Source organism: Rhipicephalus microplus, chromosome 4 (assembly GCF_043290135.1).
Source record: "Rhipicephalus microplus isolate Deutch F79 chromosome 4, USDA_Rmic, whole genome shotgun sequence".
Taxonomy (NCBI): Eukaryota; Metazoa; Arthropoda; class Arachnida; order Ixodida; family Ixodidae; genus Rhipicephalus; species Rhipicephalus microplus.
In genome coordinates, this window is record NC_134703.1 from 112,494,720 (window position 1) to 112,509,669 (window position 14,950).

Genomic DNA, 14,950 nt, shown 5'->3' on the forward strand with positions numbered 1-14,950 from the left:
CACTGCGCTCCGCCGTCGGCCGCTCGCCATCCGTGCCCACGGACCGGACCTGGAGTCGAAGTGCGGTAAGTCCGGGGCAGCAGCTGATGTGGATGTGACCCTACTAATTTTGAGCACCCGATATTGTTCTAGTGGTTATGGGGCTCGGTTGCTGACCCAAAGGTTGCGGGCTCCGACTGCGGTCGCGGCGGCCGCATTTCGATGGATAACGTAATCGTTGGGGTGAAACGTTCCAAAAGAGAATACAATTATGAAAGACACCATAGTATTAACAATTGAAGGGGTTAAATGATATAATTATATGAAACGCTGTAGTGGATACCTTCGGGAATTTTTTCTCCTCCTGGGGTTCTTTGACGTGAATCCGAGCACACGGGCTTCGAGCATTTTCACAGCCATCTAAGATGAGCGTGCCACTGCCGGAATTCGTTCCCGCGCCCTTCGGGCCATTTCCATAGCGGGGAAATATTAGAGGCCAAGGTGCTTAAATTTAGGCGCGCTTTAGCGAACTCCTGGTGGTCGAAATGTCTCGAGCCCTCAACTACGGTGTTTCTCCTTATATTAATATCATGCTTTTGCAATGTAAAACCTCACAAGTTATTATTATTATTATTATTATTATTATTATTATTATTATTATTATTATTATTATTATTATTTACGTGCTTATGACTCTCTCGGAAACATGTAACCGCGTTGACAGTTCACGCAGTGCAGCTGAAAATTGAAATACATGTTATGGTGTATTACGCACCAATACGATATGATTTCGAGGCAGATAGTAGAAGTTTACGGCGAGATAGTTTGGGTCGTCAAAAGGGCTAGGTTGGTTAGACTAATTAGTAGCGCTTCATACAGTTTCTTGTCGCGATGTGTTTTTACTATCCAGAATGGGACAGGTGGCACGATGACGACTGATAGCACGTATACTCGCAGTTGATTTATTCGCATATTGTGGTGTGACATATAAAGAGTGACAATCAGATATGCGGATAAAAGCTGATTGACAGAAAACTAGCAAGGGGAAAAAAGCGATCACAAACAAGGATAGCCGGTGCATTCGCGAGCCAGTTACACATAATGCAGTTCTATCGGCGTGTACCGTCTTCTAATAATTTGATTTCGTCTTGAGTTGACTGTAAGGCAGACATGCTGATACATTGGTCTGAAGCTGCTATAAATGGAAGTGCTTTTTATTTGCCCTGTCGCTTTTGTCCCCACTGCCCTCGCCCACTTTCTGCCTCACACAATTGGAGAAAACAACTTGCATGGTAAATCACACACATTTGTGCAAGCTGGGGATAAGGTAGTAGGGTATCGTATCCCAATAACTTGAAGCAGACAATGGGCAGACAGAATGATTCATCAAGGAACGTCTCCGCGAGCATCTATTTGTAAGCCAGCAATGGCAAGTCCTCTTGGTGCGAATGTTTAAAAAAGTAGTACGAATATTTAAATGGCTATAGACTCGTTCTTTTCATGGCTAAAACAGCCGCAATAGATACCGCGCAGATGATACAAACGCAGCAGGGTTGATTGAATTTGCGAGTCGGCGACTAAAGACATAGTTCCATGCATGTTATCGGCCACGTTGTCTTGCAGCAATATCACAGACCATCTGGCTTATGACGCTAGTATACAGAATGAGTGCTTGTTGGTGCAATCATCTTGCACCAGTCTTTGAGGTAGAAATGCTGCTTCCTTCTAGGACTGTACGCGACTAAGTGTCTTGCCTGCGGTGTAATTTAGTAGCCGTTCACAAACGATAATTGTTAGCTCAAGAAAAACCTGCTGGATCTGAATCAATTTACATATTTCCTATATATAGTTTCTAACACGATACATTAGTGAAGCAGGTGGACCCCTGTGGCCCTCTCACATCCAGTTTTTAACACGCAAGAATGTATACCATGATTCCGAACTCCATTGCTGCCCAACTCCTGTCCAGAAGCTTTTGGGCTTGCAACTATTCGATGGGGCAGTGTGGTATCTGTGCATGTAAATTAGTGCCGTGTAAATTGCCAACTAGTTTAGCAAGTCATCCTTGTCGAGTGTTGTCAAGTTCATCTCCTGCTTGTAAACACTACTGAATTTGCCACTATTGTCATAGCTGGACACCAGTTAATATACGTTCGGATAATGAATGTTCTAGGTTAATAAAAACATCGCCTTGTTGCTGGTGGTCTCTCTACGTCTTCAACATTTTTTAACAGCTCTGTTTGTGTGGTAAAGGAAGTACAGATAAGTTTTCCAATTGCCATATGAAAATCAAGGAATTCTTATCAGAAAATTGTATTGCTTGAACACTGACTACCACATATAATTGCAGCTGTGGATACAAGACCCCCTTATCGTAAATTATGTGCGTTTTAAATAACAGAAAGTAGTCATACAATGACACTTGCATTCTTCTATAACAGTATAGTAATAACCATAGTTGTCATGCGCTTGAAAAGGCCTTGTTGATTTGTTACTCATGACTTCGCTTCCATGGTTTCGCGGTTCGTCTCATTTCAGCCTGGTAAAGGCGTCACAAGCTGGCAGTATCAGAAGTATTGTCACTCGAAGCAATTACGTAGGAAGTTCAATGCCTAGTTTGCTTTCTAGAATCAGCAGTAGGAATCTCGCGTTTCTCTGGCGTGGTACAGGACTACCTAAACATTGTCAGTTTATTGAACTTTATATTTACTAATGCTTCAGGTGAAATGAACGGCAGTATTTTTAGCTGGAATCAATACTATCACAAAACCTTGTGCAGCGACGTCCCACAGCGAACTTCTATCTGTCGTTTCATTCTAATTTCCAGAGCTCCACCGATTCAGTTCTCTACAGCGAGAGTGAAGACGAGTCTCTCGTCCTAACCCTTCCATTCGTGAGCTGGACCTGTTGCCTCACTGTCGTGTTCGTTTCCATCATGGTCTCCATCTTCATGTTGGGCATAGCATTGACGCTAACCGCCCCTGGTACGGTTGCTCCAGTGCGCGTCCGGAGGGCTGGAACTGAAAACCTGACGTGTCCCAATAAGCGCTGCGACTGGCTGACACGCACGCTGTACGAATTTTCTCCAGACAGCGCACCATGCGACGACTTCTACCGGCACGTGTGCCGCACGCGTGACGGCCGCTGGCTCAGTCGCACTAGTCACATGGACTTCGATGTCAACAGTGCCGTCTCGCGGCTTCTCCATAAACCGCTGTCGCCAAAGATGCATGGGACGGCGGCGCAGAAGGCAGCCAGTCTCTACTCTGCGTGTACCAACTTACTGCGCCCGGACCAGTCCGAAATGAAGGACCTGCGCAAGTTCATGCACAACATGGGTTTGGATCTCTTCGCCATGGGCGACAAGTCGAAGAAAGACGCGGTCGACATCATGTGCGCTCTCTTCTTCCGATACGGCATCAACACGCTGTTGTCCTTCACGATGCACGACCTGATTACCGTCAACGGAAAGAAGCTCATTAGCGTGGGCTTCAGCCGCAACTTCGACGCCTGGATCGTGAAGCGTGAGAAGCTGATCACGGCGAGCAAAATCACTCACTTTTACGTGCACTACGTGAACGCCTACCACAACACCAGTCACAACGAAACGTGGGACGTGCTGTCGAAGGTGTCGGACGCAGACAACGTGGCCTGCTCCCTGCTGGCGTCCCATCTGCGCAAGAGGGACGCAGCTCCCGTTCGCCTGAAAGTTCGGCGCTTGTCTGGCTACACGCAGTCGATGGTGTCCAGCCAGCAGTGGGTCGACGCCTTCAGCGTGCAGAGCCATTCTGCGTACACCGCGGACGACGTCGTGTACGCGAAGCCTGCGGCGCTCAGGTTCTTCGACGCCCTGCTCTCGCGACTGGATCACGAGGGCGTCAAGTACGAAATGGCCTGGTGCCTGCTCAGGGACTATGGCTCGTACGCCGACAGACGGCTCATCGACAGCCTCGCCAGACACAACCAGACGTGCCTGGAAAGAGTAGCGGCTGTCATGGGACCCGCGTTGTACGGCACGTACATCTTCAAGCACATAAGTTCGAAGTCCATCCAAACCGCCACCGACATGGCGCTCAAGATCCGTAGGCAGGCCGAGTTGGAAATCGCGAGGGTGACGTGGCTGGACGCGAAGACGAAACACCAGGCGTTGAAGAAGATACAGAACATCACGTTTCATATAGGCTTCCATAGAGGAATGCGTGCTATGGCAGACCTCGACAGCTACTACCTGAACTACCTGTCCGCACCGAAGCATTTCCTGCTAAGCTGGCTGCGGGCATCCAGGCTTACGCGATCTAAGCGGCTTGGAGACCAGAACATGCTGCTACCGCACCGCGAATTTCCGACGGCCGCCTACACTGGACAAGATAACGCTGTGTTTATATCAGCCGACCTCCTCCGACCACCCGTGTTCCTGCACGCGGGACCGGAGTCCTTCAACTATGGCGGCCTGGGACACATCATCGCCCACGAAATTTTTCACGCTTTTCTGATCTCGACAAAAGCATTTAACAAGAATAAGACACACCACGGCGAAAGCGAACAGGGCACAATGCGGGACAAGATGCGGTGCCTGAGGAGCTCTTACGACGAGGCGCTAGAAGGCGCGTCGCTGCCATCATGCCGCCATTCGGACGCGGAGAACGTCGCCGATCTTGCCGGCGCAGCTTTGGCGTTCCGGACGTACGTCAACTTGAGCGCCCGCAACATGACGGCAGCGCAGCATAACTCGGAAGAGCAGCGCCAAATGTTCTTCGTCGGTCTATGCCTCAAACTCTGTGAGCACGAAGAAAGCGACGCCTCACTATTCGCGCCATCGCCCCTTCGGTGCGTGGTGCAACTGAAGAACATGCCCGAGTATTCGCGCGCGTTCCGTTGCCATGACGGCGACCCTATGAACGCCGCTACCAAGTGCTCTGTTATATGATTCAATATTCTATACAGATGCCATTTGCTCGCTGTTTCTTACTTCCCTTTTTTAACGTTTATTACGTGTCATTATCGTGCTTAACATTTGAGATAACGTTTAAGTTATGCCGACCAACCATACGTATATAAAAGCACGTTTTTTTTCTTCTGTGCACTGCTTCCAGGAGCCTCTGGCACAAGACGTACAGTCATTTCCAACGCCCTAAACTGTGTTACCGGGAACTATGCTACGTCAAATTAGTCACTCTACTGATTTTCGTCAACGTTCGTTCTTAGAGGTCGAGTGCATGTTCAATCTGCAAATTCAAAAGGAACTTTTGACAGTCAGCACCTATAGCTTTCCGCGATGTTTATCGCGTAGTTTCTGAATTGTAGTTACATTAATCGATCAGCGTCGAAATGTAAACCGTAAATTAACGACTTCGCTTGTATTTACGGGAAAACAACGTATGCCTGTATATGCACGTCCTCACGAAATGTTATACTTTCACCTTGAAATAGTTGTTAACGACATAAATATTAAGGCACCGTTTTTCCAATTTTTATGGGAATTGATTATATATGAAATTTAACGTCCCAAAACCACCATGTGATTATGAGAGACGCCGTAGTGGAGGGCTCCGGAAATTTCGACCACCAGGGGTTCCTTAACATGCGCCCAAATCGGACGTTTTTTTGTTTCTTGAGCAGCCAATCAATATGCAGACCTCTTCGTGATGCAATCGTAATTAAATGCTGTAATAAATAAAATGGGTATAATTGAGTTGCGTAACAATCAACAGCTATTGAATACTAAAACAGCGCTTTCACCAAGTCTTACATTTCAGCATTCAAAGCCAGACTCGCAAAGGACTGCTTTTTTACTCCTTAGACAAGCATGCTACTTTCGTGTTACCGGAAGAGATTGTAGATGTGCAGTACAGGAAGATGATCGCCATGGATGCATTAGAGGGGCCAGATTGAAGTACAAACATCAGCTATAGCTTGGACTTGCTGGGGCTGGCCATTGTTAAATCGTGCTTCTCGAAAGACAAACGACGGAGAAGGGCCGCCTCGCGTGTCTCGCTTCTTGGGCGGTTCCTTATTGGCGCTTCGTCAAATAATCACGCCATCGCACTCTCGATTCGAGCTTATCTAAGGCCTGAACTGAGAAGCACCCATATTAGAACAGTGTCTCTTCCTGCTTTTCAAGCGGCGAAAACATAAAGCTTGCCATTATGCGCAATCTTAGTTTTGTTCGTCTCGCCGTGTAACGTAGTGACAGCTAAAAACGATGTCGTCGGTGACTTATAATTACAACGATGTTGGATGCGTTGCGGGTAACCCAGAAAGAGGCGCCTTCAATTGTTCAAGGCGCCGAGAAACAACCATTACGTTTACGCGGTTAAGCTCTCACAACTTTACAGCTCTAGGTGCTACCTCGCACCGTAACTTCTCACAAAATTAAGAAAAACGGTTAGCTCTTCATAGAAAGCAGAAAACTGTTTGTTCGCACTACCCACAGCTTGCTGCTGCCCACAAATACGAGGTTGGTGCGAGACTTCCTTCCATTTTTTTCAAGGGCCATCCCACCCAGTGAATATTTGAACGAGCCAACTTGTATGGAACGGAGCACAGAAGTTGCAATGAATTTCGAACCTTAGCTGATCACGCACCCTGCTACTAAATGCGAGATGGGCTGTCCGGAAAGACCCCTTTGAATTCACCTCTTTAAAGTTTTCCGACTGAGCAAAATGCAGCTTTTTTTTCTTTTTTTTGCCATGCACGTATACGTTATCTGGTCTGGCTCACCGCATGCGCTTGGAGTTTCGTGTTCAATCGTAATTTTTGTTTGCTTCCCTAACCCGTGTGCTGCATTCTTCATAGAGGCTCGGCCGATTTGTGAGGCATCAATGTTTCTTCCTGTGGACGACTTCTCTATTTTTAGTGGACCAGGGTGGACCGAATTTTTTTTGACACAGCGAGCGGTTGTTTGTGAAATTAGTGGGCGTTTTAAAGACCCACCCATCGCAAAGCGGTCGGCCACATTTGATCATGATCATCCCCAAAAGCGTGAACATAATGAGCAGCTGAGCAGGTTCGCGTGTTGCCCGGCGGACGCGTAGTGTTCCGTTATATGGGAGCATTGTGGTGTAGTGGCAAAACGAAAGATTACGGAGTAGCGGATGCAGTGCATCGGTACTGGCAGGAAGCATTCTAGGATAGTTTTAAACGGTCAACGTTACGAGCAGTCACATTCATCTCCTTGCGGCATGGTTGAGACATCTACCGAGAAATAAGGCAGGGTAACAATTGCGAAGACCTTTCGTACGGGGCCGGATGACGCTATCGCGTTCTGCTCTCGAAGCCGAAGCTCAAGCTTACTCCAAGTTGTTTGTTGTATGACCATAGAACTTGTTGTATGACCATAATCGGGGTAGGGGCCATGCCTTTAGACACTGGATTAAGGCAACGAGGTAGAGCACAATTTTAACGAGAATTCATTTTTTGCTTGTTTGGAATGATAAGGCCTTGCTTAACAATCTCCACGGTTCAAGTTTTTACTAGCTTTGACTGAGCGAAAGGGATCAGGTTTTCAAGACCAACCAGCGGGTAGCCAAGTTTTCGATTCTCGCACCATTATGAGCCTGAGCTTCTTACATCGGGTGATTGTAGTTTTTACACTGCTACTTTCCCCGAGCGTAGCGCCCGGTTGTTTAAGGGCATGCCTGAGGAAACTCCCGCCGCCACTGAATAGCGCGTTAAAAAAAGGTCCTGGGTACATATTTTTTTTCAACAAGCATGACATTTACTAAGTCCTGGTGTGTGTGAGACGTGTATGGCCATTGTGTTATGTGCATTTATCTGGAGTCAACTTGCGCCTTTGTTGATTTTGTTGCAGCGGCGAAAGATATTCTCGCGTTGACAAATCAAAGAAACAGTTTACAAAGACCAGTATAGTTGGAAATCCTTCCGCTCCGGCTACTAACAGAAAGAAGGCCGGAAGCACCCGTGTGAGCACATCGGCAAGTAAGTTTAGTGCTCATTCCGTGTTGCCGCAAGGTGGTAATATAAGCTGTAGCACGAATGGCTGCCCATCGATTAACGTGGGGCTTCTAAAAAGCGTGAGTGCGAGTAACTGTCTTCATAGAATGCGGAGGAAACTGTCGCCCTCGTAAGAACGCAGTCGATCGTGTTTCTTGAAATGAAAACCCTCAAAACTGCCACCTTTGAAACTGTGCTGAGTTTCAACAAGGCCTGAGTGGCCGAAGCAAAGATTCACAAGGTCATATATAAGACACATCCCCAAGGCGCAACACTGTGCAATGGTTGAGTGAGATCGACGACTGTCGGCAATGTTTGGTCAATATACAGACAAATGATATGGCGAAATTTGCCAGAGAACCGAGAAAAGGGGAAAAGGAAGTGAAAATCTGATTTATGTGATGGCTATATTGCCGGTTTCATTATTAAATTGTCCAGTACATCTTTTTGCTATGTTGCATTTTTCTTCAAATTGTCTAGTAAATCTTTTTTTGCTTCTAAAAATTTTGAAATATTTTTTTGTTATATACAAAAAACAGAAAGCCATTTTTTTACCGAAATAAACCAAGCATCACTGCCAAGTTGCTGAATTAGAATGGTGTACGTATGCGTGGTAGATTTTGTTTCTTTGGTAGTTTAATTTTTATATAATGAAAAAAATTACTTCCTGCCATAAATAAAACTGTACATCTCAACACTTGAAATATAATTATTTCTTGTTCTGCTCTAAGAAACGCCAACAAATAAAATAAAACAAATTTGAATGTTTTAGACAGAGTACCTGAGAGAAAAGAGGTCTTGGCGAAGCCTTAAAGTTCACGGGACGTAACAGAGCCTACACTGTGTCCTTATATATATTCGGCACACCGTCCACATAGGCAAAAGAATGTGGTAAATAGATGGCGAACTGAACTTCATTTTTAATAGAGCTGTCTATTAAACAGAGTGGATCTCAGCTCGTTCTTTCTTACGTAACAGAGATAGCTTGTGGTCTATGGCATATGTTGAATGTTTTCCAAAATATGGACACTTTAGTAGGGGCGGTGGACAATTGGGTGATGGGATGGGTAGAATACGATGTCGGGCTACTTGGTATGCAGTTCAGTAATAAAGGCTTAAGTCGCAAGGGTTAGCTACGGAATAGCAAAAAAAAAATAGAGAACAGAAACAGTGTCCTTCTGTCCTCTCCTATTTCTCCTCCAAGGTCACGGAATAAAATGCTGCCCGTGGCGGCCACGTTTGATTTTAGTGGAAAAGCTAGAGGTCCGTTTACTTAGGTGTAGGCCTACATTAAAGTAACCCGAAATTTCTTGAATTTCCGGAGGCCTCCATTTGATGTCTATCAAACATATATGACGGTTTTGAGACGTCAAACCCCAGCCACTTCTATTATGACATTGAGGGACGTCATAGGGTAGGGTTCCGGAATTTTATATTATCTTTTGTTTTTTAACATACATCAAAACATAGGTAAATGGGTTTCTACCATTTTGATGCCGTCGAAAGGCGGCCAAGGAGGCTATGATTTGATCCCGGTTCTTGTGGGTCAACAGACGAACACCATAAGCAATTGACCACCGTGATGGGCAGTAATGTTAAGTGAGCCCAAGTTTCAGTGTGATTACGTTGAAGATGACCGAATCAAACTTTACACCGTCGTTTGCTGGAGTGAGTCAAAGGACTTAACAAAATATTTCAGGGGCAACTAACAACGAGGAAGAAAAACGAAGAAGACAGAACAAGGCACCAGACACTATTTTTGAACCATTATGGCTGGTCAATGTTTCCCCTTCATCATACAGACGAGTCGCTTTGTAAACTTGAAAATGAACGCCGGTTTACAGAATACTTCAGGATAGCGAACTTTTTAAAAATCCCCGGTGGTTAACTTATACATTCCATGCAAATATCTTTCAGTGACACGAACTTCTGAATCTTGGATGCCTCAGTTGAACGAAGGTGATCTGTTGACCAGGGCTCATTTTTTAGATCAGTTCAATTAAATTTTGCGCGATTCAGCACTGGCGTGGCCGATGCGTGCAGCGCTCAAATCACCCATGCATCAGCGGTGCCATGGTTCAGCATCGCTTGGGCATACAGCGCCGCCGAAGCTGAGTGGATGTGCGGAAGACAAAAACGAGCCATGTGCGCTTTAGTACCTGCGCAGAGCGATCAGATTGCGAAATTCCCAGCGTTCATTCGAAGCTGAAAAGCAGAGTGCGACGAAGAAGTTGTAATGGGTGAGGCCGGTTTAAATCCTATACATCTAGCCGAAGCTGTAGGATATATTAAACATTGCAAGACATCATGTCACCGCAACAAACTGCCAGAGGCAGTGCATAGGAACGAAAGCTCTCTGAACAGCTTTGTCTCATCTAGCGCTTTAAGCGAATGAGTAGAAACAAAAATGGCAGAATTATTTTCAAGGTAAATTGCATTCCACACGTTTGGCTTGATTGCTGCTGTTCCGAATGCTGTTCCAGTGAACATTTAATTTAGTGAACTTCCTGTTAGGTGAACAATTTTTGTTTCCCTTCAAGTTCACCTTACTTAGAGTTTACTACATCATCAACATCATTGTTTGGTGTATCCTCAGTCAGTGTAGTACATAATCTTTTTTTCTCTCATAATTTTGCATAAAGTGTTCTTTTCTCTACTCCGCACCGCGAACTAAAATTTCGTCTTAAAATCTTAATTCCTAATCTGCGAATATTTCTCTTCACCTTTTCACAACCATCCGACTAATGTTGATATCTTTCAAGAGGGTGTGGGCGACGGTTGGTCGGGGCAACAACATCGAGGCATCAAGTGCGCAAGGAAGTGTAAGCATGAATTGTCGGGCTACAGTGTAGTCCATATGAAACCAACAATATAAAATCTGGTAAATCAACTACATAGGTGTGAAATAGTATAGCAGAGAAAAAAACAGAATTGAAGATACAGAACCTAAAGCGTGCGTATTGAAATAACTACACATTTTAAAACCATGTCCTTCAGGAAGTAAATTAATTTCTTGAGAAAGGTGGTTTATGCCCTAACTCCTGCAGTGGCTTGGGCCGAGTGGGTGAGAAACAACTACTACATCGTGAAATGCTTCGCTTCAAGGATTACCCACATAAAACTTCCAGCATAGTAATTTTTTTTCAACCCTTCAAACTGTGCAATACGCAAAAACCCCTGACGAAGGCTCGTATCGTTTTTCAAGTATAACAGAACTTCCTACAACAAGACAAAGACGCACGCAGATAACTTGATAAATGTATCAAAAACTAGGGGACCCTAAAGCTTCGCCTTTAGGAGTTGAACGCGATAGCGCCATTCTGTTCCTAACGCGTGTTTAAACACTTAGTTCGTGAAACCTTTTCGAATTTGCTACGCACCTACTAAACGTGGCTTAAGGGAATTGACACTGTAGCGTGGTTGCCTTTTGTAGTGGGGTACCAGCTTTCAACCGCGGAGCCATTATGATAATCACATATTCTGACGCCCGTTGGCAATTGACGCTTGTACCACGCATTATTACTGCAACATTTCATATTGCAATGTGAAGCAAATATACAGGACGCGTGTGTTTGTGAGGCATAAAAGTTACTTTCACTACATTTCCAAGAAGAGGAAGTTCGTTTCGCTGTTTTCACAAGCAGAAGCATGGCCGTGTGCATGGTAGAACATTCGCTTGCCACGCAAACGAATCAGGTCTGATCCACACACGAACCCAAGGCCTGGTTCGGTTGCTTCTCTGCTCCATAGTTTTTAATCATTTATTTGATTGGCATATTGCCAATTTTTCGGTGACACATTGGAGGATGATTTTCCACTCGCAACCAACGACACCGACGCCGACGCCGCCACCGGAATTTCTGCGAAACGAGCTCTTTAATGTAAGAGCCTTTTGAATCTTCTCTAACAGTATTGAAACTTGGCGCAGGAAGTATCGACAGAACGAGAACACTTCATTTGAAAGTGCAGCTGAAGTTAAGCGACTATCGTTGACTTACTTTTGTGGGCTTATTTTTTGTTTTTGTTTTTTTTTCAATATCTGATACCGTTGCGACTAGGAAGAGCAGGTCCATACGACTTAATTCATCGCGATCCACCTGAACTTCCGGCTTTGCTATTTTTCATGGTTGACACGACAATGTATACACTCTTCATTAAAACTCCTCAGGTGTTAACACCCACTGTGCCCTGTAATCACAGGGAGTGAAATGCGATGCAAGAGGGCGCGTGTACCGGCAGCAGCGAGGGGGCCCGGAAACGATCACTGCCCATACACGTGGCGGTCGACGTATAATGACCCGAGCATAGTGCCACAACAGCTATGCGGACTGCTACGCGGCCAGCAAAGGCCGGCGCACACCCTGCGGCTCGTATCACTCAACAGGTTATTTATAAGAGCGGTATCATCGCGGTTTCGCCAAATAACGACTCTACCACCAACCTTCTTTCCCTTTCAGATGCGCCTAATAAGCGGTTACGTGGTCCAGAGCCTCTCATCTACACAAGAGCAAGTTGCCCTCACCCACTCTCTATCGCTGTCTCGGATGCGTAGATGATCGCCGCTTTTTTTTAAACTGCCATTTGGCACGCAAGACATGCATGGGCCAACGGGCACAGGCTATAGGCGGTGGTGGTTCCGCGGTCATGGCAGCAAATAAAGACGATGACAACGATTACAAGCCCGGGCGTCGCGTGCCCACGCGAGGCGCGATCTAGACCAGGTGTCGCGAAAGAAGAAATACAAGTGTCGAGGCCGCTGCGGTTGTTCGTGCACTCCGAGGTGATCGGTGTTCCTCACGCCTCGGGGTGAATTCTGCACGGCCCCATCCTCCGGGGGCCCTCTGATTAGCCGTGTCACCTGCAGCGACCAGGTCGTAGCCACGGCTTCTGTTCCTGCTAGACGTTGTCTCCGTTTCTTCGCGGCTACTGGAAGTCATCGACTTGGTTTCAGCTTCGCGGCCACCTCGACATAGCCAGCGGCTTTCGTTTATACGCGCAAGGCGTCGGGAGGTCGTCGTGAAAGCGCTGTCCCTGGCTGCTACTAAGAAAACCAAGAACGCGAGCAAGGGCGCAAATGAACGACGTGAGTTGCCCCGCCGTAGGCGATTCGGCATGGTATCGATCGTATAACGTTATGCACTACAGGCATAAACATTATCGATAGATTTGATTATGCGTGTTGTCAGGCAATTCTTATGTTCCATCCCAATTCGAGGCAGATGGCTCTCGTTTGCCGATGGCTCTAGCTGGGGTAGTCGATTCGAATTCATAGCAATGTACGGACGGTGCCACAAAATGCAGGCAAAATTTTGGAAAGTGGAGATTTCCTGTCAAATCACTTGTCAGTTTCATCGACTGGATGAAGCACTGCCCAGACATTGTTATTCAGCTCGGAAGTGCAGATTCGAATAGTTCATTTCAACGCCGATTTATGGCTTTAATAACGCCTATAAGCAAAAGCCGGAGCAATGGCACGGGCAGGAATTTTTTTTCAAAAGGAAGGAGGGGGGGGGGGAGGCGCACTATCTTGATCTGAAGTGGGGTCCAGATGGTCAAATGGTTATTTGGCACTCTATATGACATCACGAAAAAAATTCGCGGAGAGGAGTGGAGAGGGGTGGGGGCACGGGCACTGTGTGCTACCCCTTGGGTACACCACTGAGCTGAAAATGGTGGAGTGGATTAAAGCGTGTAGCAAGTCGATAGGCTTTTGGTCCACTATTACGATGACTAGGACAATCTAAGCGCAACCCAAAAGCGATGAGCTATGCAGTAGATAAGCTGACTCTGCATACACCCTGTTAAACTTGCGACCAGTAATATCACGCACGTAACAAAGCTGATACACTCTAAAAAAATATCGAGTAAAAAAGGTGTCTTTTTGTCCCACAGCAATAATCGTCATCAGGCTTGCGTGCACTTCCTTTCTTGAAAACTCGGCGCTGGCCACTTTCCTATCGAGAATGCAATGTAACCCTGATAATGGGCACGTCGATCGTGACCGGAATGTACCGGGCGCGGGGCGATAGCGCAAGGATGGAGCGCAATATAGATGACGATTATTGTTGTGCGACAAAGAGACACCCGTTTTACTCGCTCTCTCTTTAGAGTGTATGTAATATTCAATCACTATATGAACACATTCGTAACATAGGCTTGACTGATTAGAGTAGTCGTGTAGAGTGCATGCCGATATAAAGTGCGCTGCCATTGATCCTGGTAATCTTCTATCAACGTCAGTGGCGACAGTCGTTACGATAGCGAAGAACGTGTCATCCAGACTAGTGTGTTGTAAGGAGTGCAAAAAAGTACCACACCTTCTCTCATGCTTATACACTAAGCGGTGCAGATAATCTTACTGAAGTATACGTAACGTGCCTATATATGCAAGCCTAACAGCAGACTCTATACAAGCAGCGTCCCTTTTTAAGTTAGTGTCTGCGCAACTAGCCCAGGCGTACTGTAGCATCAGTTACAAAACGTGGATTGCTTTTCACTCCTGTCTCATACGGATAACTTTTATCCTATGTTATTAAGGTCAAAAGGTACTGATAAGAACTTCCAACACACCGTCTTGTTCAGCCATGCCACACGTTCACTGAATTTTTGTGTCCAATTAATGTAGCCAAGTAACGAACGCAACTGCAGAACGTAGGATGACTTTTTCGACGGTTTTCCAACAGAAAATTAGGCAAGGGAAAAATAGGCGACAGTAGTAGTTGTCTTTAACAGTAGCGTGATACTTATGACGTATATTTCATTGAAATAAAGTGGATGAAGAATAACTCTCTTTGTCGGTGGGTTCTGAACCCACAACCATCGAATTGTTTCTTATAATGATTTCGTTGTGTCTAACGTCATGCTTACTGCAATAGTTCCTAGCATGGCGACATGACAGGTGCGACGTGAGGAGTGCACTGCTTTATGTATCCCATAGTCGTAACCGTCCTTTTTTGAAAATTACCGTAGTACGTTTTTTTTGTTCGTCCATGCAGACCACCGAAAACTGGACCCGGAG

General features: G+C 45.9%; 1 protein-coding gene across 1 annotated transcript; it reads left to right on the top strand.

Moving 5' to 3' along the window:
* Positions 1 to 2,914: 2,914 nt before the first annotated feature.
* Positions 2,915 to 4,906, top strand: LOC142814407 (endothelin-converting enzyme 1-like). The gene has a single exon (XM_075893154.1). It carries the CDS (start codon positions 2,915 to 2,917, stop codon positions 4,904 to 4,906), a length of 1,992 nt encoding a protein of 663 aa, XP_075749269.1.
* Positions 4,907 to 14,950: the final 10,044 nt, after the last annotated feature.

Coding starts and splice junctions, on each gene's coding strand:
- LOC142814407 (XM_075893154.1), top strand. CDS start 2,915: ATGGTCTCCATCTTCATGTTGGGCATAGCATTGACGCTAACCGCCCCT.